Consider the following 24976-nt stretch of genomic DNA (forward strand, 5'->3'; position numbering starts at 1 on the left):
GAGGAGTAAGGCAGCTTCCTCCAGCTGGTTTGTCTGCAATATCCAGAAGTTGCATGTTTCGTGGATCTAGTCTTTCCTCTGCTCTTCCCCTCCAATAGCAAGAACCTTATCACAAAGGTCAGAAAAAACAAATGAACTTGTTTTCACAAAGCCATGTGCAGTTCAGCTTGCTCTAGACCAGATGTAGTCTGAACCATAGCAGGCTCAAATAGTATTTTGCTCCTTGAGTAGACTAGCAGTGAAATTAGGATCTGAAGACTTACCATCCCCTTGTTTGGGGTAGGATTAAGTTGTAGTGGGTCTGTAGCTGCAGCATATGTTTCTGATCCATGGAGCTAGAGGGAAAATTGTATAACCTTTATCTAAAAATAGCTCATGTACTGTGTGGCTGATGGGTTCTTGCTACTTCTGTTTGGGCATGTTGACTGAAACTCAGAAAGCAGGTGCTATGGCATACATGTTTGCATTTTAATGTACATATCATGCTCTCTTAGCACCTCCTTGTCTAAACCTTCGCAGTTTTTCCTTCCAGATGACTGCCAGCATTTCAGAGCAGCCATGTATTTCTGAAGAAAGATAACCTCTTCTCTAGAGATTGAAATCACAGCAAGCTTGAGGTCTAATTACATTCAGCTGAGTGAGTGAAAATGAAGTTTGGCCAAGTAGAGGAAACATTTTTTGGGGATGTTAACATGTATCACATCTGATCTCTGCGCTGACCCATTATAACACTTAGGCAACCCTGCAAAAAAACTTTAGATACTCCGTTTTGTTAATAACTTACTGTTGTCAGCAAAATATATGAAATACTGCAGTGCTGAACATCTGCTTTTGAATAAACAGGCATAGGCATTCCCATAGTCAGTCCCTAATCATAATTAAAAAGTATTTTCCATTAAATTCATTCTGAACAGAATGACATTCATAAATGCGGGGGGATGACATTTTTTAAACAGCCTCTTACAAAACCCAACCTTAAGTTGGCTAGTACTGTAAGGAGAAAAAAAAAAAGGTGACTTATGCTGCAGTCTCAAAGGTTTAAGATTGTTCATCTTTCATGACAGCTGAATCTACTACCTCTTGGATTGGAGGTTGTTGATCCTATAATGATGCATTGATTATGTTTAAAAGTCAGAATTAACTGCTTGCTTAGATTCCCACGTGAGTTTCGTGCAGGGGTGGGAAGGTGAATGAACAAAAGAGAACAGCAGAGGAGGACAATGAAGTGATCATAAAGTCAAGTAGAATTCAGCTGCACTATGAGCACTTCTTTCATTAACTTCTTTGAGATAATTACTTCTTGTCTCTATCTCTTGGCTGAATCTGCAAAAAAGTCTTGCCAAAGTTCTGTTTCTTGGTGCTTTGGACAGTGCCTATATGTAGCTATTTCTGTTCAAAATAGTTGTGTGGCTTTACTCAAACATAGATCCCCCTTTGGAGCTGTAATGTTTTTTTGGAAACTTTAGAACAAGTGAATGTCAAGATTGAGTAAAGACCATAAAACTATTTTTGAGGAATGTATCTTGACATTTTTTTGGCAGATGGAGAGCAGACTCGCACAGATTCAACACAGATATTTTGCTGGCAATGTGAGAAGTGTTATTTGTTATGTTGTCGTCTCTAAGCTCTGCCAGAGCTTCTAATCACATGTGAAATTAACAAAATTTCAAGCCAATGTCATGGTAGCTTGCCCCGCACCATAGGCTGGATTAGGCAGAACCTGCTCCCTGTCAGATTATGGATGGGAAGAGAAAAATCGTACTGCAATTTCTAATCTTAGTAAGGGAGGAGTGTGCATTTCTAGCCCAGCAGTTACTGCGTGGCACTAGCATGACAGCATTGTTCCACAGAGAGTGGCCCCCTCCATGACACCTGGCAGTTTGATAAGCTCTGATCTCAAGTGGTTCTGTTTAACTCGCAAGGCAAAAGGACTGGAGAAGATGTACCGTTAGCCAGAAAGACCAGAAACCTGACAGCAACGCCCGCTCTGCTTATAGCCACCAAATTGTTCATCTGAGAAAGCGGTGGAAAGGAATTGATTTTATTTAGCTCTCCGAACAGTTTCATAAATCTGTTGCATGCCATTATCACTCCTGTAAAAAAAAAAAGTCAGTTTAGGTGGAACTAGCTTCCTGAGCATATGTAAACGGAGTTTTGCTAGGACAAAGCCATTCATGTATTCTTCCCCTGCCTTCAATTTCAATATGGTTCTAGCATGGAGCTACGATAAACGAGATGGATTTTTTTTTGCCCATTCATAAGTAATGAAAAACCTTCAAGAACCTTTACCTTCAGAGCAAGGATACTTCTGTGAATCCAGAGAGAAAGATTTGGAGTTCGAGATGACTTTGTAAAACCCTTTTGAAAGCTTGCTCTGTACTTTGTACTAAAAGCATTTTGAAACTAGAATCCATCTGGATATTAATAAGAGATTTAAGACTCCCTCTTGTGGCTGCTTTAAGCTGGTCTTGGGCATTTGTGATGAAGATTTTGCCATCGTGCAAGTCCTAAGGCTAATTCAGTATTGCTAATAGAAAATTGATTACGGATTAAAGATTTCTCTCTGCTACAAGCCTCAATTGAACATTGTCTCAACTTTGTTTTTTCTACATATGGAAGAAACTCTTGAGTGAAATGAGAAGAGGAAGAAAAATTGGTTGAAAAGTTCTGATCACCTCAATTACATTTGATGTGAGTTCAGGAAGTTAAGACAGCTAAAGTAGATGGAGGTTGTTGGGAAATCCCAGTGCAATTTCCATTTGCTTCTCTGAATGCAGAGAAGAGGCGTTGGTGGCACTGCAGAGGGCAGGATGGTGCTCAGTTCTGAACCCGCTGGGCCAGCGTTAGCAGTGGGTGACAGGCAAACACAGGAAGCAGGTTAATTGCAATATTTAACTTCATGTAAAAACCCATTATTTCTCTTTATTCTATGAGGAATGGACGTGACCTTACCAAATGGTCTTAATAATGTAACCTTGCCCTCCTGTTAATAATTTTATGGCTGTGCTTTTGCATGAGCCCTTCTGGGTGGGGTCTCGATGTAACTGTTCTGAGACACCTCCTGCGTGGCTGAGAGCAGTTCGAATAGTGCCTTGGCAAGAAGAGCTGAGAAAATACAGCCCAGCAAACTGGAAGCAAAAAGTCTGCAGGGTTATTTTGGCTATTAAGGCAGTAAATCAGCCCAGCAACCAGATGCTGTGCAGGGGGTGGTTCCTGAGTACCCGAGGCACGTCAGCATCACTTTGCTTGGCAGTGCAGGGGTTATTCCCTTTTTTTTTTTTTTTTTTTGCTACAAAGGCAAGTTTTTCCACTCCCTTACATACATTGCAAAAGCGTTGGCAAGGCTAATGTGTGCAATGGTGCAGGTTCCTCCTGTGTGTGATATCTGGGGTTGACAGCAGCGGTGCCGCGTTGCCTCTGTGCTCTGAGTCTGCTCAGCTGGTCGCGTGCCGCTCCAGGCTATCGCGGGGCTAGGGCACAAGCAGAAGCTGGTGGGAGTGAAGAGCTTTGCTGTATCTGACTGCATCCAGGAATAAGAGGGCTCGGGGAAAAGAAATAAGAGCATTTGATAAGGTAAAAGCTCCTCTTGCCTGCATCCCAAGCATCTCGTTGCTGCTGCCCTCACTGCCTGGGAAATAGCTTAGATCACGTTTGTCTGCGTTTGCCTACTGCAGATGCCCAGACAAAAGGATTCCAACCTGCGTGTTCTTGTGCTCTTGGCTGGGCTGGCAAATGCGGATGGTTCAAGCGAGTATTTTGCTCACGCTGTGTTCTGCAGCACAAAATAGTGAACAGCTTTTGCTGTTTTGATAGGGTTTAAATTAATTTCTCCCATCTCACCAGGGGAAATGAGGGCTGGGAAGAATGGCCATGCCTGTTGCTTTGTTAAGCTCGGCTTTGGCTCCGATTCTGGCACTGAGAAAGGAAATAAAATACAGGGGAAGGGGAGCTTTCTGAAAGAGCTACGGGTCTGCTCCCAAGTCGATAGGTTAAAATGTATAAAACACTGACTTCGAGGCATTGCTCTAATATTTATAAAATCAGCGTGGCAGCTCTGTTAAGGGCTATGAGTCACCCCGAGGGTGGTTTAGTTCTTTATGAGCAGTAGCGCAGCCTTCTGCTTCCACGCAAACGGGAGCTAGAATTTTAATGGAGTCAGAATTACCCCTTTGGTTCGAGCACCGTCTGACCTCCGCTTTGTTCGCGCTGCCTCCCGTTCACAGCTGTGCGGAGTGAGCCTGACCCATCTTTGTCTGAGAGAGAAGGACTGGACGCAGCCCGTCAGCGCCAGCCGCAGCGACTGCAGCCGTTCCCCCGCCGCTCTCCACAGGCTCCCGCGCCGGGTCCCTGCCCGGCTGCTCCTGAGGGACGCGGTCAGGTGTGGCCCGACTTGGCTGCAGTTTTCAGGAAGCCGCTGACAGCGGGCCTGACCCCGGCCATGTGCACGCAGCGGGAGGCTCTGCCTGTCCCCAGGCGCGGCCTCAGGCGCTCGTGGCAAGCCTGCGCTCCAGGCTAAACAGAGGAAGGTGAGGGTCAGCAGCAGAGAGCTCTGCCCAAGACTCAGGAAGCACATTTTGGCAGAGGAAAGAAATACAATACAAGCAGGGAGGGAAACTCAGCTTCCATCCAACCCCCTCCAAGAAGCTTTTGGCTCCCTACAGCTGCCGGAGTCTTTACTATCAGTTATTGTGCTCTTTATTGTTACAAGCTCTTGTGTTTTTTCTGCCTTTTACACCAGCATGTTGAGGAGGGGAAAGAACAGAGCGATCCAGGAGCGGTGCGGTCTGCAGGGCAGAGCCCTGTGCCAGGGGACAGGCTGCCCAGCTCCCCCCTGCTGCCTGCCACTGCTTCCTAGTATGGCCCTGGGATGTGCTGCTTCTCTCTGTGCCCTGGGGTGGTTCCACCAACACACCGCCCTTCGCTTTTTCACCGTCCCTGCCCTTGTAAAGTGCCTCCCAGAGGGGTCTGGGGCAAAGCTCTGCACGGCCAGGGCAGGCACAGGCCCACCGCTCGCTGCCCTCCTTCCCCGGAGCAAGCAGAAGGAGCTGTGCCCAGCCCTGCCCCGGCCACTCGGCCCTGTGGCCGTCAGCCCCTGTTCCCCTGCAGATGCTGCCTGCGCTGGCAGCAGTGGGAGATGCCCCTGCCAGAGAGACCGGGGTGAGAAGTGGCACCCTGAGCACCCAGCGTGCTGTGAGCACTCTGGGAGGAGTGATTCCCAGTCCTGAACATCACGGCTCTCTCCTGCCTGCTGGCTCGCAGATCCGAACCCTTCTTGCAGCTGTGCCATGTGCAGAAACCTGTGCAGGGACCCAAGGAGCAGCAGAGTTGGCTGCAGAAGTAGACATCCCCAGCACGCAGGCAGCACCAGCACGCAGTGCTCAGTGCTTGTCCTTGCAAACCCTGCTCTGCTCCCCATCATCACTCGCTTAGAGCCTTTGTTTCTCCCAACCATGAGTGAAACCAGTTGTGGGATTTTGTGTTAAGGGCATGACATAATCAGAGTCTGGGAATTCCACTGGAGGAATCCTTTTGAAGATTTACTAGTCTGGCTAATTACAGTAAAACTATGAAGGTGCTGCAGTCTAAATGATTAACAGTTAATAAGTGGAGGTTTCTGCTTTCTTATACTTTTTTTTTGCTACGAAACAAAACAGACCAATTCTGGCTACGTCACTAGCGGTTTCTTTTAGGAAGGAGATCTGCCAGAGGCGTGCTAACAGGTTTTCACAACTCCACTGTCCATCTCTGTTGGTGGTAGCAGATCATTCAATTAAAAATGTAAGTCACTTCCTTGCTTCTTTCTATGTTTGTTGCTTTTCTGCCTTTCTTTAAGCTCGAGTAGTGACAACAGCCTGGAGGATTTATTTGCTTCTTGTTGACGTTTTCGCTTTCTGATGCGCATCCTTACATTACCCTGTAGAGTTCAGGCCATCTCAGCCACAGAGAGATGGTTTTGAGGAAAGGCAGCCTTAGAAAATATCTATTCCACACTCCTTCCCTCCCCAAATGCCCACATTATCAATACACTTAATAATTCTAAATTTGAGTATCTACTTCCATGTATAGCCCATTTACCTGTTATTGCCATTAAAATATTTGCTCTCTGTCCCAGCATCTTTATCATGTTTTTGATCGGATGTGTTGTAATAAACCCGCCACGTCTCATTCTCTGCCTGCTCCACCTCAGAGCTCCTGCAGACCCGGCCCTGCCTGCCTGCACATCCCCATCCTCCCCACCCGCTCCTGCGGCCTGCGAGGGCTGCCCTCGTGCCGTGGCTGAGGGCGCGCAGGTTGCTACCGTGCTGGTGGCATCCTCAGCTTGTAGGGGTGATGTGGTGCTGCTTCAGTCGGAGCTGCTTTTCCAAATCGGGCCCTAAATTTCCCCGTGCCACCTTCTGATGTCTGTACAGGGATCTGGAAGCAGCGCTGGGTGCCCGGGGGAGAAGCACTGCCCTGTGTCTGCTGCCGTGGGGCGAGGCGCAGTGGGATGGGGCTCGGTGCCACGTGGGGTTGGAGCGAGGGGAGTGAGTAGCCATGGGAAGGTGATGAGGGGGGCCTGGGCTGAGCTGGCAGCTGGTGCATGGAGGCAGCAGCAGGGCACCTGAGAGGCTCACAAGCAGCGGAGAACCTCGGTGACTGCAAACCCCATCTCAGGGCTTGCTTCAGCCACCACAGGCCAGCTGCCCTGCGCATCCCTGGGGCGAGAGGCCTGAGCCTGGGCGCTGCTGGAGCCCCGTGTCCCCGGTGCAGCCAGGTGCCAGCCACCACGGAGGACGAGCAGCTCCCGCGGCGCGGCGCTACCGGGTGCTGGCGCCGTGCCGAGCCGCCCGCTGGCGAGCTGTGGGTGGCTGGGCTGTCGTGTGGTAGGCAAAGTGCTGCAGAACAAAACTGAATTGAAGTGATTCTTTCCCTCTCCCCTTGGCCTGCGAGGAAATCTTTTTCCATTTACTATAAAACATGGTCCTTAATAGTGCTGAAGTGTTCTATGTATTTTAAATAAACATGAGTGGATTTGAGCCCAGGAGGACATGAAAGAATGCAGCGTTTGCGGGGTACCGGCCCGGCACACATGTCAGCAATTTGGCTGCCTTGTGTACTTTGGCTTTTAAAAAAGCATTTAAAAGTAAACAAATGAAGGAAAATCTGGCAGCTGGATTTCAAAGTAAATTGCTTTCAGCTGATAGACCCCGTTTCCAGCTTGGTTGGGTAGTATCAAGCCGTACACATCCAGCGAGAAGAGCAAGCGGCCAAGGAGGAGAGCGGGGGTGGGAGGGAGAACAAAAGCAGGGAAGTTCTGTGGATTTAATTCTTCCATTTCCTTCCTTTGCACCAAACACTCCCTGCCTGTCACTGCCCTCGTGTCAGACGGGCAAGCTCATACTTCAGACAGCAAATTGCGCTCCACCGTCTCCCAGCCCCTGCTCTGCTGGGGCTCGCTGCCTCCTCCGGCCAGGCTGGGAGCATTGTACTGGGGCCAACACTGTCCCCGTGTCCCCTCCGAAAGGCACGGCGAGGGCTCTGTGCTCTTGTCCTGGCGTCCTGCTGCCAGCCCCGCAGTGCAGCGGGGTGACCCCCACCCGCGCAGCCCCCGGTGCTGCCAGCCCCAGCAGGCATCGCCCCGCCGGCGAGGGAAGCGGAGCTGGAAGCGGCAGAGATAACGCAGGCATCAGGAGCGCGGGCTGCGGCGAGGCCCTGCGCCTCCGGAAGGGCCTGGTGTGGCCCCGAAGGAGGAGACTCAGCAAATGCTGACAGATAATAACGAGGTCCCGGGCTGGACAAAGAGGGGAGGTTGCTGAGGTCACGCTTTGGCTCAGCTTCGGGCTCCTTCTGCTTTGACTCGCGTTTCCTCAAGTTTATAAAACTTTCTGCGGGTTGGTTCGGTGGAAAGGGCAGAGGAAACCGGTGGGTCTGCAATGCTGGCGGCATGGGGCCTGGGGCCGGGCTGCTCCATGCACGCACAGACGACGTGCCCAGGGCTGTCCTGCTGGCACTGATGCTGCGATGCCACCCCGGGGCTGTAGGGCCCTGCAGCCCCCCAGGGAGTGGCGTGTGGGTGCAGCAGGAGGAGGCAGCACAGGGACGGTGTCCCTGCAGCGCTTGGCGTGCTGCTCCCCACACCACATTGCAGGACCCCGCTCTGCTCCCCAGCCATGCTCATGGCAGAGGACACGGCTCCATGCGATGCTCCCTTTAAGTGTGCAATTAATCAGAAAGGCTCGCTCTAATGGCTTTCCTCCTCCCTGTAACACAGCAAATGGAGACCCCTCCTGGCTCTCCTGGCCGCACTGAGGTGCTGTACCCCACAAGGGAAAAACGTGGCGAAACCTTCTGGGTGAGCAACGCTGAGCGCAAAAGGAGCCAGGGCTGAGGCAGCACCGCACGGCCGTGACGGGAGCCAGCTGGGCCGGCTGCGCCGAGCCACAGGACAGCTCTCATTATCCCTTGGCACAGGAGGCCTCTGGCACTGGCGTTGGGAGCTGGCAGCACCCGCACGCACCTGCCGGCACCAGTGGGCTCACCGGGAAGTTCCTGGCTCTCGTTAATGCCATGGAAAAATGTTTTTGAGGCTCCCCAAGTGGCCCCTTCCTCTCCGCCCTGGCACAGGCTCCAGCACCCTGCCCAGGCGCTCAGGGCCCAGCCCCAACACCACGGCCCTGAAAGCTGCAGGGAAGAGGCTGCAGGACACAATGCGAAAGCACCTTCTGGGTCCTGTAATTTCTTTTTCTTCCTCAGGTAGGCAAATGGGGCTAGAAGGCTAGATGTGGGGATGTGGAGGATTCGTTCGCGTGGGGAAGCGGCTGCGGGTGGGTGAGGCTCCAGCCCTCGTTCAGAGGAATGGAAACAACCCCCAGCAAAGACAGTTGCTTGGATGTCCCTGTGATTAACGGGAAGAATATGTAAATGTATATAGCGGTTGCCATGGCTACCAGAGGCATTACGCGGGTGCTGAGGAAGGCAGAGCCCCCGGCCCAGCCCGGGTCAGGATTTGCATTTGTGGCACAGCGGCACCCCGGCACCCCGCGGTGCTGGTGCAGAGCCACCAGGCTGCACCCACCCCATGGCACCGCCACGTCCCCAGCACCCCCAGCAAGACCTGTGCACCCCTGCCCGGCAGGATTCATCCTGAGGGAGCAATGTTCCTCGGTCCCACGGGGCCACACAGCAGCACAAAGCTGGGAGCGGGATGGGGATGAGGCCTGCACACAGGTGCACCAACGCCCCAGAGCCATCCAGCCCCACCTCACACCAGGCCAAGCTCGTTGCTGGCTGATCCTATAAAGCTGGGAGGGGAAAGAGGCTCCCCCTGCATGGAGCCTGCAGAGCTACCCCTGCCCGCCTGCCCCCAGGCCCTGGTAAGTGCTGCGGGCGCCATGTTGTGTCACGTCACATCATGTCACTTACCCCTGAGGCTGTCACGAGCCCTGACAGCAAGGAGCCCCCGGGGGCTTCGTGCCCTCAGCAGTGCTCGTGTCTGTGCACCAGCCCCAGGACCTGCTGGGCCACTGTATTTGGAGGGAGAGAGTGAAACCAACCGGCCTTCAGCACCCTGACCCGAAAAGGTCCTGGCTGACAGCTGCTTGCACGTCTCACTGCTGCTGCAGCATGAGCAAAGTGCTTTAAAAACTCTAAAAGAAAGCAGCACCCCCAGATAATCTGAGAAATGGCACATTGAGGGGGTGGGGGGCAGGAACTGAACCTAAACCTTGTGTGGGAAGGGGCTGCTTGGGAACGTGTCGCTTGTCCCTCTGTACCCCACGCTGGTGAGGCCCCACCTCGAGCGCTGTGCTCAGTTTTGGGCCCCTCAGCGAGCTGCGGGATGTGTTCAGAGCGGAGCAGTGAAGCTGGTGAAGGGTCTGGAAAAGGAGACGAGGAGCGGCTGAGGGAGCTGGAGCAGGGGAGGCTGAGGGGAGGCATCCTTGCTGTCTACACCTGCCTGAAAGGAGGCTGCGTGAGGAGGGTGCTGGTCTTGTTCTTGGGTGACAAGTGACAGGATGCGAAGAAATGGTCTCAGGTTGCACCAGGGGAGGTTTGGGTTGGACATCAGGAAGAATTTCCTCACGGAGAGGGTGGTCGAGCATTGGAATGGGCTGCCCAGGGAGGTGGTGGAAGCATTCAAGGGATGTGTGGCTGTGGCACTGAGGGACATGGTTTAGAGGTGGACTTGGTAGTGCTGGGTTGATGGTCAGACTGGATGATCTTAAGGGGCTTCTCCAACATAAATAATTCTAAGCTTTTGTTTAATGTCGAAAGTGTAAATTTCAATGTTTACCCTCAAACTGCTTTGCCAACCCAAGCTGAAGCAAGGCTGTGAGTTCTCTCTCAGAAGCCGAAGCCCCTGCTGGCAGGGTGGATGGGTGCCCTGTGCCCGACTGGCTGGGACCTGCGGTGCTGGCAGAGCCCGTGGGTGCCCCCGCACCGACAGCCCCTGTGCCTGTGGTCACTCCTGGCTTTGGGGGGCAGCAGGGGTGTGGGGACCCCGAGGGATGTGGGGATCTCCCTGGTCCCCTGTGGCTGGCCCTGGGCTCCTCCGCCTGTCCGAGTGCTCCGCTGCTGTTACAAATGGCAGGCGTGCACGCCTGGGCTCTCGTGTCTGCTATTTCCTTATAATTTAAGAGCCTTCCTCACATTAATCTTTTTATTTTTATTTTGACAAATGTATGTTTCCAGGAAGTTGCTGAGGTCAAAGCAGCATCTGTTGCTCGTTATTTTGGGGGATGCAGAGGGTCTTTGTGAGGGTTTCCAAAGCAACAAGGAATTAAGTGGTTTGTAAAGCGGAGACCAGGAATGAGGAGAGGGCTGGGGCTTCCCGAAAGGCAGCTGAAGATGCTGATGAAAATCAGATCAGCTCGCCTGTATTTTCTTGGAAACTTGATCTATTTTTCTTGTACAACTGTCAGCCTGACTCCCGTATTTCAAGCACTTGGCCGGAGCCAGCTCTGCGTTTCGGCGCTGGGATTAGCGTGGCCCCGGTCAGACTCGCTTTCCCCGGCCCACGCCGGCTGCTACGTGCTGCCCAGGAGCACGTGCGTGGCACCGGCCATAGCGTGCTCCGAGGGGCAGGGGCGAGTGAGGTACTGGGGACCTGCGGTGCGGGTCCCCGGTGTGGCGCTGGCTGCGGACACACAGGCAGGGGACCCCTGGGATGGCCCTGGGCCCCCTGCACTGGGAACGGCCCTCATCCTCCCCCAAAATGAGGGGCTTGGGGCTGAGTTTACACCTTAATTTGCCCGACACCCCTTCCAGGGGCACGATGCTGCTTTGATCGCCTGCTCTCTGGCAATGAGCTCAATCTGCAAAATCGGCTGAGAAATCGGTGCTGGGTCGGTCCCGAGGCCAGGGGCTCTTGTGCAGGGCTGGTGTAGCGGTGAAAGCTGCTTTTTCTTGCAAAACAACCCAAGGAGGGTCTGGTGCCAAGGCGAGGGCTGCTGAGGAGCCCAGGAGATTTATCGCTGAGGAAATACTTTCTCCAGCAACGGCCGACGGTCGCAGCAGGAACAATAGGAGATTCGCAACGTGAACAAAGCTGATTTCGTTCTTCTTTTTATCAATGCGTTTTCCTTGCGGATCCTCCCTTCCTGGAAGTGGGAGATGCAGCTTCCCCCGCGCGCTGGCCGTGTAATCAGCAGGAATGGCAATATCCTGGCTGGGAAGCGAGCTGTGAAACGCTGTCGCCCGCGCTGATTTATGAGCCCGGGATGGCGCAAGCCGTGGCAGCGGCCAGCGGCGGGGCTGGCCCGGGGACAAAATGCCAGGGCGCGTGCAATATCCACGTATTCTTTCTCCTCCTCACCGGGTCCCCGGGGAGCCCGCGAGAGGAAGTTAATGGATTAGACACACACGTTCCGTTTTATTTTATTTTTTATTGCCCTGTCTTTCCAAACGCCTTTAGCAGACGTGCGATGACAATAGGGCCAGGCGGCGAGCGTCCCGGCCAGGCAGGCGGGGGGGTCAGCAGCCTGCTTGCAGGAGGTCAATGCAATGCACGGCCGCTGTGGGGACACGGGGACGGACCTGTCCCGAGCGGGCTCCGGGCAGGGGCAGCACGAAAGTGGCTCCATGGCACCCATGAGCTGGGCACCACCATGGGAGCAGGCAGCCTCTGCGGGGCCCTGCTGCCGCCATCCCATCCCTGCCCGCCAGGCTCCCGCGCCCCCACCGCGCCGCACCGTGCAGTCCTCACCCAGTGCCGGGAATATGAAATAATTATTCCAAGTGATCAGATTTTAATTATGCAACACAGAGGATGATTATTGTACGCCAAATTGGTGCCGAGTGCTTAGTTATGTATATGCCAAATTTAGTCTATACTATTATACCCAGTGGGTGGCCGTAGACAATCAGGAAGTAATTAGTTTTGCTGGAGGTTGTTCGCCTGCCTGGTTCGCTGTGCTGTCTGGGGAGCGTCTTGCTGCGCTCCGTGAATACCGCGGGCTTTGAGTTCAATACCGTCTTTTTGTGACAAGCTAATAAGCTGTCTGCATGGCGGCCTGTAATTAGCGCTGTCGATATTCATTTGGAAACCGAGACCGCGCGAAGCGTCTCTGCCGACGGTGCTTCCCTTTGTCGAGGCTCGGGGCTGGTCCCACCTCTCCTTCGAGGGACGGGGACACGGCCACATCCCGGGCACGTTGGCGAGGGAGCAGAGCCGCGGGGAGAGCTGCGGGGAGAGCACCACGATGCCCAGCCGCAGCCCAGGGGTGTGGGAAGTGCTGTGCAGCAGCACCTTCCTGGGAGGAGGGATCCTGCGGGGTCCCTGCTCACCTTCTGGGGTCTCGCTGGCAGAACCAGCGGTGCTCAGGGTTGCGCTGGCTGGGAGAAGCCGGAGCCACTGCGGCATTGCCCCCGGGCAGCGTTTGGTGGCGGTGCTGTGGGGCATCGGGATGCGGCCGCCTCGGCAGAAATGGCCTGGGTAAGCCGGGCGGGAATTGCCTGAAGTATGGAGCAACTTTTACCTCTGTTACACAAAGGAAACTTTCCTCCTCTTTTTGTCAGAGATGCTCACTCCATTGAAATGATTGGCATACTGGAGAGCTGAGAAACTAAATTGTTTATACACTAATGAATAGAAGCTTGATTGCAAGATCCTGTTTGGAAAATTATAGTGCTGAATTGAAGCCGTACAATTACATCCAAAATGCTGCATATTCATTTCATCTGCTTTGCATAGAGATTAACAAGCGAGCCCTAAAGCAGACTCTGAAATTAAAGCTAACACCAGATTTAGTCACAGGTTACAAACTAAATGGCATTGTTTGATGGATATGAATCTTTACCACCTGCCTGCCTGATGATTGCTAGCAGCTTACCAGACAGCAAAGGAAAAAGTTTCTTCCCATGAAGGAAGCATAATAAAACGTGGGGTTGGACGTGCCCCCTCCCTGCGCGGCCCCGCCAGGCAGATGTCTCTGCGGAGGCTGCGTTTCCATCCCGCCCCTCGGCCAAGCCCCCGAGGACGCCTTCGTCCCGGGCCTGTTCTGCTGCTGGCTGCAGCCCCTCCGGGGGCCTGGGCACTGCGGGTGGCCTGGGGGCATGGTGCTTGGGGTCCCCGTCCCCACCTGGGTCACACCCCGCAGGGCTGGGCTTTGCCTCCCCCAGGGCTCTCCCTCCCTGTGCGGCTGGGCTGGGCTTGGTTTGGGGCCAGGATTTAGTTTGGGAGCAGGAACCAGGGTGTGGAAGGGCAGAGGGAGCTGGGGCTGCCCCGTCCTAGCTGGGAGCCCCAAGGGGTGTGGGGGCTGCAGTGGGTGGCAGCAGCGGGTGCGGTGCAGGCACCGTGTGCTTGCGGGGTTTGCTCTGGAAATGGGCCCTGTCCCTGATGAGGAACCTGTCCCCCACGTGGCAGCACCTGTGGGGACACGAGGCCTCCTGTTATCCTCGCTGGCATGGTGAGGGGGGGCGGCTGGGGCTGGCAGGGGAGCAGGCTGGAGGCCAGGGGCTGCCCTGGCTTCCAGCTGGGATCTCCCTGCCCCAGGAAAACTTCACAGCCCCAGCCTGGTGCTGACAGAGCACCCCCAGGGCACTGACATAGCTGGGCGGCGAGACGCTTCCCGCGAGCGGGGCAGGGACCACAGCACTGGCTCTGCAAATCCGAGACGTTTATTTTCTTTAAAAGTCAGTTACCAAACCGCAGTGTACGTTATCTCCTAAGGAGCGGTCGCTCTGCCTCTACCACGCTAACGCGCAGCCCGACCGCAGCTCCGCCAGCCCGCAGCTCCCACCGCGGCGGTGCCAAGGGCCCTCTGCTGTCAGCTCCCGCTCGGCAGCTCCTGGCCAGCGCTGGGCCCCGCGGTGCTGTGCAGTTGGGGGGCCCTGGGGTCCCACCACCCCCTCCTGCTGCACCGGGACTGGGGCAGAGCTGCTCCGATTCTCCATCTCCAGACACTTCCCCACCTCGACCCTCCAGCACCTTCCCAAAGCCCCTCTCGCAGACACCCACATGAATATCGCATCCTGGGCTCCCTCCCCAAAACCCGCCCCAGCTCCCGTGCTGCTGGGGGACGTGCGGCAGCACCCGGCGTCCTCGGGTGTTCCCCCAGGGCTGGGTTTCCTCCTTAAACCTTCAGTATGCAAACTCATCCCCAGACATGCACACTTCCCAAACAAACCCAAACCGTACCGTAACGCCCCAACACGACGAAGCAGCGTCCGCCTGCAGCCCCCGCCTGCTCAGAGGTACGCGTGGCTCAAACACGGAGCAGCTGCCTCCAACACCCCAAGGTGCAGGCAGCACCCGCTGCAGCAATGGGCTCCCCGGGCTCCCCTGCACCCGATCACCCCGTAGTGGCCTCCTGTGGGGCGGCCCCCAGCCCGCACGGGCAGCAGGAAAAGGCACCTTTGGAGGGAGGCAGCGGTGGCATCGCCGCACGGGGACGTGGCAGCAGGAAAGTGAGGCTGCTGTCCCCAGAACAGGGCTGGTGTCGGGGCAGCAAAGCACCCGCTGGGGTGGCACACGGTGTTAGGGTGGATGGACTCTGATGGGCTGGGGTAGCAGCAGGAGCCTCGTGTCCGAGTATTTACAGCCCTGCCGTGCCCCTCCCCAGGAGCTCCGGGGATGTTTCTGGGGTGGGACAGGCAGGGTGACGGTGAGCACAGCACCGTGCGGTGACCGCTGGCTAGCTGGGAACCGCCTCAGAGCGAGCCCAACCAGTGCCATCCGCATCCAGCACGTCCTGGTGTCCAGCAGCACTGTTTGCACCCTCCCAAGACCCCCGCGGGCCACCCCACCGCACTGGGGCCAGAGGAGGCACCCCTGCTGCAGGAAGTTTGGGGTGGCCCCGGGCTGTCGGCAGCAGGGACGTAGTGGTGAGCGTGGTCTGTGCCCCTGCCGGACAGCAGCAGCGAGAGCTCCCCAGAGGCAGGGACCCACGTGGCACCCCGAGCAGAGGCAGGACAGGCAGACAAGGACAGGGGACAGCGGGAGGGCAGTGTGAGCTGGTGCAGCGGGCAGGGACAGAGAAGGGACCTGCCGCCCAGCTGGGGCGCGAGGGCCCCCAACCCCAGCGCAGGCAGGGGAGCGGTGTGGATGGAGCCGCTGGGACTGCCTCCAGCCAGCTGCCACGTGCCGTGGTCCGACTAAGAGGGGACCCTGCTGGGCCCCACCGTAGTGTCCAGCTCCGGTTCCAGCAGCTCATCTTCTGAGAAGCTGATGTGTAGGCAGGTGTCGTCCACAGGAGAGAAGGGCAGTATGCTGTCCGTGGGGCTCACCAGCACAGCCAAGTCCTTGCTCAGGACCTCGCTGGCTGCCGGGTCGTGGCAGCTGGCGGGTGGGGACATGTGCCCGTTCTCCCCAGCCCTGTCCTTGCTGAGAACACGTTGGAAGGTCCTGGAGAGGATGGGCTCTGTGCTGGCGGCAGCGCTCCAAGCAGGAGTCCTTGCCTCGGAGTCCAAGAGGGTGAGGGAGCTGGCAGTGATGTTGGTGAGGCTGGAGACGCTGGGGCTGGGAAGGCTCACGTGGGCAGTGCTCTCGGGCTTAGCCTCCACTTCCAGGCTCGGGGAGGTCTTGCTTGACCTCTTGCGTAGGATGGGTGGCGGCGGGTTCAGCTTGGGAATGGGCTGCTGCCGCCTGGGAAGCAAGAGCAGAGAGGAGGTGACGGGCAAGTAGTTACTCACCTGTGCAGATGGCTCGGTCTGGCTGCCCCAGGCTCTCCAAAAGGCAGACACCTTTTGTGGCTCGGTTCAGTGCAACCCATTGCTGCGTATGTTGGAGCTGGGGTGCCGCAGTGATGCGGCATTGACCACATCGCTCCAGTTGGACAACCAGTGACCCTCATCCCTGTCCCCAGGAGTGGAGACGGTGGATTCCGCACCCCAGCTCTGCCCTCCTGCTCTCAGCCAGCGCACAGACCCTGTGCTGCCCGTCCCTGCCCCTGAGCCACGGCACCAAGAGCACAGCCCTCCCTCCCCGTGCCCCGGGCAGCTGTGAGCACCCTGCTGCAGGCGCTGTGCTGTCGTACTGCTTTTGGCTGGGATAAAGTTAATTTTCTTCATATTAATTCGTGTGGCGCTACGTTTTGGATTAGCGATGAAAGCACCGCGGTGCTCCCGCTCCGGCAGGTGGGAGCGGAGGCAGCGGAGCCCCACCTGTCCTCGTCCCCTCTGTCCACGTCCTCTGCCTTCTGCCGCCCGCTCCCGTTGAGCAGAGCCACGTCGCTGACCTCGGAGCCCTCCACGCGCCTGCCGAGCCCGTCCTGCCCCTCCGGCGCGGCGGCCAGGCTCTCGTCCCCCTCCTTGCTGCCGAAGCAGGGGCCGCCCCGCTCCAGGCCCAGCAGGTTGAGGTAGGAATCCCCAGCGCCCAGGGCCGACAGCGAGCGGGGGCCCACGGGGCTGCCCAGGACGCTGGCGGGCGTGGAGGTGGAGGGCAGGGCGATGTCCAGGCTGTAGTGGTTCTTCAGGTTGAGGGACAGCGACTGCGCCAGGGACAGGTTCTGCAGCGAGCGGTCAACTGGGAGAGAGCCGAGGGGGTGAGCGAGGAGCCGCGGCCGCCCCCGCCGCCGGCAGCGCCCGGTCCCCGCGCCCGCTCACCCGGCTGCCGCCGCTGTGCCCGGCTCTCCAGCGCCTTCAGCTGCCGCACCAGCAGCGAGACGTGCTGCAGCAGGTCGCGGTTGGTCAGCAGCAGCTGCCGCACCCGGGCCTGCGCCTCGATGCGCGCCGCCGTCTCCGCCGCCAGCTGGTCCTTCAGCAGCTGCACCTGCGGGGCGGGACGGGGCTGCGGGGCCGGAGCCTCCCCGGGCACCCCCGGAGCCTCCCCGGGCACCCCCGGAGCATCCCCGGGTCCTCCCCGGAGCATCCCCGGGTCCCCCCTCCCAGCCCAGCTCCCCGGGCACCCCCCGGCTCTGCGCGGGGCTTGGGCGCCCTCTGCCGGTCCTCGGGGCCCCCACGGGCCGGGAGCGGCTGCCCGGTACCGTTCGGTCCCGTCCCGGTCCTGCAGGGCGAGGAGAGGGGCTGGGGGGTGTCCCCCCGGGACGGCAGGACCCGTACCTGAGCCACCGCCACCTGCGTCTGCTGCTGCTGCTGGAGGAGCTGCTGCTGGAGGAGCTGGAGGCAGTGCTGGGAGGCCAGCGGCGTGATGGAGGCCGAGGAGCAGGGGCTGCCGGGGCTGAGCAGCTGCTGGGAGCCGGCCGGGCACAGGGAGCAGCTCTCGGGGTCCTGGCATGGGGAAAAAACCCGGTGGGGAGGGTTGGTTAGCTCGGGCTGGGGTTCAGACAGCAGCTCCCCAGGAGTTTGCTGGGGCCCCGCGGCACTGCCTGGGGGGGCAGAGCTGTCCCCGCAGCCCTGGCACTGCGGGAGCGTTGAGGGGGGGCAGTCCTGGGTGCTGTGTGTCTGTGTGAGAACATTTTGGAGCGAGCCCAGCTCCCTGCTTCCCCCAGGCAGCAGCGTCCCTCAGGGCTGCCTGAGCCTGGCTGCAGCGCGGAGCAGGGAGGGCAGGGCGCTGGGAGGGGGCGGCCGGCAGCCACCCAAAAGCCCCCCCTGCCTTCCCCACGCCGCCCAGACCCAGGCTGGGCACTGGTCGCTGTGCAGCTGCCAGAAACAGCCCTCGTGTCCACGCTGTGCTGTGCACCCCCAGCCCCCGGCTTCCCAGTGTGGGCCCTGCAGAGCCCCGGCCAGCGCAGCGCAGGGATGGTGACCCCACGGCCGTGTCACCTCCTCCTGGGCAGCGCGGTGGCACCAGGGCAGCAGCGGTCAGATCCACATCTAAACGTTAAAGCAGAGCAAAGCCCAGCCTTCTGAGCCAAGGAAATAAATCCAATTGAATGCGTTTCATCGCAGCTGTTTGCAGCCAGGCTCTGCAAGCGATACAATTGTGTGAAATGAAATGATGCCATTAAGGCAGCCAGGAAACGCTCGCTGAACAGATCTGCAGAGCAGCTAATTCATTACGGCGTGCCCACGGCCAGCACTGAGCGCACCCTTTGGTGCCTTCGCTGCGGAGGCCGGGCTGCCCGGAGGGATGCTGCTGCCTGGGGGAAGCAGGGAGCTGGGGTCGCTGCCAGAGCACAGACAAGCGACTGCTGCAGACCAGCCCTGGGGCCCAGAAACCCACCTGCACGGCATGGAAATGCTCGCCTTGCTGGAGACACCTCTTAGTCTCCCTATTAACAGGGCGGTGCTGCTGCTGGGGTCCCTGCCTCGTTTTCCCTTCCCAGCGCTGTGTGATACTCTCAGTGCACTCAGTCAGGACCCTCCTGTGCTCTGCCCTGCACCAGGGGACTCTCACGGGTTGGGGAAGCTCTCGGACACAGCCTAGCCACAGGTCAGCTGGATGCTGAGCAGCCAGCCCTGCCGTGGGCCTGCCCAGGGAGACGGCGGTGCTTCGCCCATGGTGGTGACGGCCCTGGCTGGCTCCAAGTGCTCTGCGAGCCCAAGCTGCCTCGTGGCATGGGGCACAGGGCTCTGTCTGGTCAAGGTGTGCTTCAGCTGCTGAGCTTCCCCGGGGCACTGGGAAGGTGGGCACTGCAGTGGGGGCTGCACAGAAGACCCCTCCCCAAAACATCGTGAGCAGAAGGGCATCAGCAGCATCCCCAGCTTGGCCCCATGCACTTTTACCTGGCAGTTCTTGTCCTTGGTGCCTTGTCCAGGTTTCAGCACGCTGAGCTCACCCCTGGCAGCAGGCAGCTCTCCTGGTCCCCTCTCAGACACGCAGATGCCATCAGAGTCGAGGCCAACCTCGTCCACGTCTGTGATCTTGGAGCCTTTTATCTGGTGCACTTCAAACAAGACGGATAAAATGAACCAAGCACAGCCGCCAGCTGGGGCTGCCAGCCCCGTAACAGCCCAGGAAGAAGAGCCAAGGAGCCAAGTCCCTGTGTGCTGTGGTGGGGCAGGAGCGAGGCGGCGTGCCAGGCCACCACCCTGCTGGAAAAAGAGGCTCAGCCCCCGTGTTCCCAGGATGGGGAGGTGGGAAGGCCGGATCCCCCGCGGCCCCAGACAGATGGGCCACGAAGTTCTCGCTGTCAGCGGAGCTGGCCCACGAGGACAAGTCACTGTGCAGCCCCCCCCACCCCAACACATCCCTGCCACCCGGACCCCGTGGGGAGCTGGACGTCACCTTCGGGCGGCTGCTCCTCCGCCGACTTGTCACTGGCGCCGTCCGCCTGGCCGTCGGCGTTCTGCAGGGCGTGCTGCAGGCTCAGCTTGTGGCACACCTCGAAGGCCTGGCCCACCGTGCGCACCACGCGCATGGCCTGGCTCTGCGGAGCAGAGACCCCCCTCCCGTCAGCCCTGGGCGGGGGTCCCACAGCCCCATCCACCCCCCGGCAGGCGGGGCGCGGGGCCCGACGCGGACGCAGCGTCCTACCTTCTTCTTGGATTTGAAGACGTTGCACCTGAAGGAGTTGTTGGCGCCGTCCCTCGCGATGTAACTGAATATTTTCAGGTCTTGCGAGTCGTGAGACACGTAGAAGATTCTGGGGGAAGGCACAGGGGGAATTAGACACGCAGAAGAAGCTCTGCCCCCAGAAAGACGTGTTGGAAAAGCCCCCGGACAGAGCCCTGCAGGGTTTTCTGAGTGCTGCCACCGCCAGGCACAGAGCAGCAGGAGATGCCTCCGGGTGTGCTTCTCTTCTCCAGGTACCTGGAGATCCCAGAGCAGGCGCTATGGCAATCAGTGCATCCCGTATGGGTTAGTTCCCTCTAAGAGCTCATGCCCCAGCATCAGGCCCTTCTTCAGAGGCTCACAGCGTCCAGCGAGCCGTGCTCTGCAGGGGACCACAGGCAGCTGTCCTCTGCGTTAGCATCAGAGAGCAGTTCAGGTTGAAGGGATCTCTGCAGGTCATCGTCTGACCCCTGCTCAGTGCAGAGCCAGCTTCAAAGCCAGCTCAGTCTGTCTGTCTCACTCCCAAAAATGCACGAAAAAGATTCTCCGCCAGCAGTAATTTTGCGGCCTCGTTAATTTTTCACGGAGCTTTGACAGCCTGCCCTCCCGGAGGTGGAACAAGCAGGAGGACAGCTCTGCATCCCCCCAGGGCTGGATAAAAGCACCTGGGGTGCCCCCCCGGCACGTACCTGTACACGGGATCATGCATCACCACCATCTTGCTCTCGTCCCAGGTCCACTCCTTGCGCTGTAAGCAGGGCAGAAACACAGTTACGGTGGATTAGAGGCACTGAAACTCCACCACGCCGATGGGCAGGACCCACGGAAAAAGGCGCATTTGTCCCCAAGCCAAGATCGGGGCTACAGCTGGACTGGTTTAATGGTGGAGGACTGGGCAGTGCCAGCTTAAAGGTTGGACCAGATTTTCTTAGGGGTCTTTTCCAACTGAAATGATTCTGTGACTGCGTTAGCAGTGGCCGTGTGGTCGGTATCTTGGATTAAAATAGATTTCTTTAATCATTTATCATATCTGGTCATCTGATCATAGCCTCCAGGGCTGAAAACTGTTCCGAAGATTAATTTATAGATTAACTTATATCATCAAATATGCAGAAGATTAACACGTTTTTGGGAACAAGGCTCTGAGCGGGGGCTTGGGAGATCGGGGGCAGCTGCTGGCTCTCCTCGGGTGCGAGCCCAGGCACGGGGCTCAGCTAGCGCGGAGAGCTGAGAGGTGCACAGCCGAGGCAGTGCGGAGGAAGCCTGCCGGTATTAACAAGGAAAAGAAACTGCATTTCCTGAAAGCTTTACATTTTTTGATAGAAAAAATCCTCCTCCCACAGTGTAATTTTCCCACTCTTTTTTTCAGTGAGATTTTGCTACCATATTTTTTTTTGTGTGTGTGAAAAATGGAGGTTTTTTTCCTTGTGAAAATTCTGCGTGTTTCTTAAGAAAAGGCCACTTCTGGTTAGAAGTCTGGCTCCTCTGAGCAGCAGCAACACTCTGACATGGTCAAGGCCAATGTCCCGGGCACGCTGGGCTGGAGAAGCCTCACCTTCTGCTTCTTGCGCAGGATCACCTTCACGCCATCCACGGACACAATGATGCTCACCTTCTTCTTCTTAATGTTCTTGGCTTTGAATTCATACTGATGGGAAGACAAAGGCGGGTTAGAAGAGAGGTAGGACCGGACTGTGCAGCATTAGTCAGTGCTTCACATGAAAATGTTTTTGTTTTTAATCCCAGCTGCCGAGGGAAGCAGTCCTTGCTTATCCTGCTGAGAAAATCCTTGTTGGAGGGACCCGGTGCTGGAGCTGGGGTGCCAGCAGGATCCTGCCCTTGGCAGGAGTGCCCCTCGGGAGGGGACAAGCGGTGCTCCATCCTCTGGACCACACCAGGAGCCAGGTGGTCCCAGCCTGTGATGGGAACTCGGCTCAGTAAGCAGGGTCCTGGCAGAGCCCAGCGCAGGGCTCCCAGGGGCAAGGGTGCTGGTGACAAGGAGGGGCTTTGTGGCTGGTGCTGGACCACAGACCAACAGCCCAGGGGCTGTTAATCCAGACCCACAAGGAATTTCCTGATGTGCTGGCGTTTGAAACACCTTGCATAGTCCAGTGGGACCTGCACCAGCAGCTTGCCGGGGGGTGGCTCTTGTGGCAGGCACCAAGCAGTGATTTCTGGCATCTCCAGTGCCCTTGTATTTCAGCGCTGCAGTGCACGGGGAATATAAAATCACTTACGAGTTGCAGGGAGGGCCAGATGGGTGGCGGTAACGCAATTATATCTCAGTCATTGACATAATCACATTAACCTCGGTGTGCTCAGTATCTCTAGAGAAAAAACCAACTCCTTATCTGCAGGTGTCTGCAGTTTGAACTCGCCTCCATTTGTGTTAAAAATTAAACTGCTGGCTTTTAAATGTTGCTTCTGATGATAACTAAGAAGCACGGCAGAGCCTTTCCACTCTGGAGGCCTGTATTAACCATGCTGATCCCTGCCGGCCCCATTTTAGGCACTGGTTTTGGCTTCCAAACACAGCGTTTTGATACCCCATATTTTTTTCTGGCAGTCCCTATCTGAAATCCAGCTTTCCTGGGCCAGACCCTCGGTTTATCTAAACCAGCACACAGCCGTTACTGTCAGCGCAGCCACAGAGACAGACCCCATGCATCTATCAAAAAAGAAATCCTTTGGATTAACTCGATGTACGGTTACCGTATCTGGAAAGCAGAGGCTACAAATCCCCCATTTTGATAGCCTCATAACATAGCCGTGCCGTGGCAGGGCTGGGGGCCACGTACACGGCGGCAGTCAGCCCCCGGCATGGCTTCTGACCCCTTGCTCCGGAGAATCCAGGCAGACCGCGTGATTCTGGTACGTGGAGGACAAGGGGATGCCAAGAGGCAGAGCGCAGACCGAAGCTTACCTACGCTGTGTAATTAGACATGTAATTAGCAATCTTATCTCTTCGTAGAGTCAGTGGAGCTGCAGGCAGCAGCTCAGTCATTAGGGGAGTCCAGGCAGCGCCATCAGAGCCTGATGTTGGAGTGTGGGGGGCTCTGTCGGCACAGCACCCAAGCACTGCAAAGCAGACAGGAGTCTGTGCAGCTCCTCGGCACCCCCTGTAAGCCACACTAGCCTTACGGGCAGAAAATTGGATGGCTTTTCGTGCTGATCAGGCCTTTGATGATGCTCATTGAATTCTTAGCACTCTGCAAGGTTGCTGGTATCAGACAGACCCCTGATTAAACCACAGCCCTTTGATCTCCCCATGAATTATTACTCTGAGACGAGCTCTTTAAAAAATCTATCTATAGCACCGCTTCGTGTGAAGCCAGAGCTAAATTTGATGTACACGTATATGTAGGGAGGAGTGAAAGGGACGGGCGAGGCGGCAGGCGCATCCCTTGGATTTGGGGCAGCCTGCACGGGCTCACGGGCAGCAGGCAGCAGTGGGGCTTCTCCCGGCCCGCGCCCCGGCCTCAGCCCTGCCCTGCTGCTGCTCCCGGCTCCACCAGGCTGCGGCTGCACCCTCCCTGCTCTCAGCTCCGCCAAGCTGCTGCTCCTCGTGTGCTGGCATGGATGTCAAAAAAAAAAAAAAAAACCACAAAAAAAAACCGGGAGAGATTGTTCTGCCCGCTAAAGAGCTATTTATCTTTCTTTGTACACAAATGGCTGGGAAAATACTAGCCGAGCTTTCCAAGAAAGAGAGAGCAATGCAGTGTATTTTCCCCTTGTAGCAACAGGGGTGCAATTACATTCAAACAAGGCTCTTTACTCAGAGGCTTTAAGCAAAGTCCAAGTCTGGGTTTTGCAGAGATATTTTTTTCTTTCTGTCTTGGACAGAAAGCAAACGACCGGGAGCAGCAGCAGTGCATGGCCGGGCGCTGCCAGAAGTGAAGGAGAAGCCTCCTTCAGCATCGGGTCCAGCGCAGCCTGACCTCGGGACGGGCTCTGCAGGGGACCCACGCTGGACATCAGCCACGCAGGCAGCCACAGGGCTGGTGTGAGCTGCCCGGCCCTGCCCCTGTCCCTCCCGCGGGCTGGTGTCGAGCCGGCGGGTCAGAGCTTGGCCTGAAAATGATTGAAATCCACAGGGCCCTGAAATCCTTCTTGAAGAGTGAGACCCCCGAATCTGCCTTCCGAGATTCAAGTTATTCTCCTGCTGCTTGTGTTATCCTATGGGGGATCTTTCTGGATGTTAAGTAGTCGGGAGCTGCCCCTGGAAGTGGAGATCCAGTGGGCAAACCTGGCGGTTTTATTAGCTATGGAGAGAGGAGGGGGCATTTTATTAAAAATGCAGGTCAAAAAAGGGCATTGCATCTCACCTAATTTAGCAGCTTCATTAATTCTATTTCTGATGTGTCTGACCTGGAATACTTTCCATTTTTGTTTTCAAATCCCTGTGTTCAGGTCCTTGCCTCTCATACGGTCCCTCACACTGTTGGCATGTAATATTAACTTACCCAAGAGCTAAAGACTGTATGACTAGAAATGTTAATGGCGCTGTGTAATGCATATTTCATCTGATAATTCCACCCAAGCAGATATAAATTACACATGCAGTTACCCGCTTCCATCTGCTGATGAAAGAGATGGGCTAATGCACATCTGAAATCATATGCAGTTTGCAGCACTAAGAACAACTTGCATGGATAGAGTTATTCAAGGAAGCAATTCTTAATGTGATTAATTACTGAAGGTATCAGGGCCTTCATTATGCAAATGAAAAATGTCATAAAATAGAGAGTTTTCAGGTCCTGGAGGCAGGCTCTGTCTCCAAAAAGTGCACCTTCCTCATTAACAAAGAGCAGAAGGGCCGGACCCGAGGGAGCTGCGGGAGCCAGCACCCGCTTGGTGCTGCGGTTTGTAGAGGAGTACGGGAAGGAGAGGCAGAGGCTCTCTGGGTTTCTGAGACAGGAGTAAGTCAGTAAGTGGGTACGTACTTTGTTTGCATGCCTGAAGGACGATGCCACAGGCTTGGGAAGGGCCTGTTTCTTCCTGCAGTTGTAAATTCTTCAGCCAGCCCAGCCTGCTGTCCAGCCCCACTCCTGGCCCGGCAGCCTTGGGATTTCTGTGTCCCTAAAGAACCCTGCGGCGAGGCGCAGCCCCGGCTCCTTCCGGAGCTTTGCCCAGCAGATGGACACCGGAGGCACGGCAGTGAGGGAA

At 56.6% G+C, this 24976-nt stretch overlaps 1 protein-coding gene across 1 annotated transcript in view; it reads right to left on the bottom strand.

The window, feature by feature from the left end:
* Positions 1–14076: 14076 nt before the first annotated feature.
* The window catches only part of LOC106040661 (carboxyl-terminal PDZ ligand of neuronal nitric oxide synthase protein-like), a 31808-nt gene continuing 20908 nt past the window's right edge, over positions 14077–24976 (bottom strand). The window contains exons 3-11 of the mRNA XM_066980780.1: positions 21366–21458; positions 20500–20558; positions 19793–19901; positions 19544–19685; positions 19042–19202; positions 17476–17643; positions 17020–17185; positions 16579–16939; positions 14077–16060 (exon numbers count right to left, since the gene is read on the bottom strand). Of these exons, the coding sequence (XP_066836881.1) occupies positions 15571–16060; positions 16579–16939; positions 17020–17185; positions 17476–17643; positions 19042–19202; positions 19544–19685; positions 19793–19901; positions 20500–20558; positions 21366–21458 (1749 nt within the window). The 3' untranslated portion in view covers positions 14077–15570. The remainder of the gene's footprint in view (positions 16061–16578; positions 16940–17019; positions 17186–17475; positions 17644–19041; positions 19203–19543; positions 19686–19792; positions 19902–20499; positions 20559–21365; positions 21459–24976) is intronic.

The sequence above is a fragment of the Anser cygnoides genome, chromosome 20 (assembly GCF_040182565.1).
Source record: "Anser cygnoides isolate HZ-2024a breed goose chromosome 20, Taihu_goose_T2T_genome, whole genome shotgun sequence".
NCBI lineage: Eukaryota > Metazoa > Chordata > Aves > Anseriformes > Anatidae > Anser > Anser cygnoides.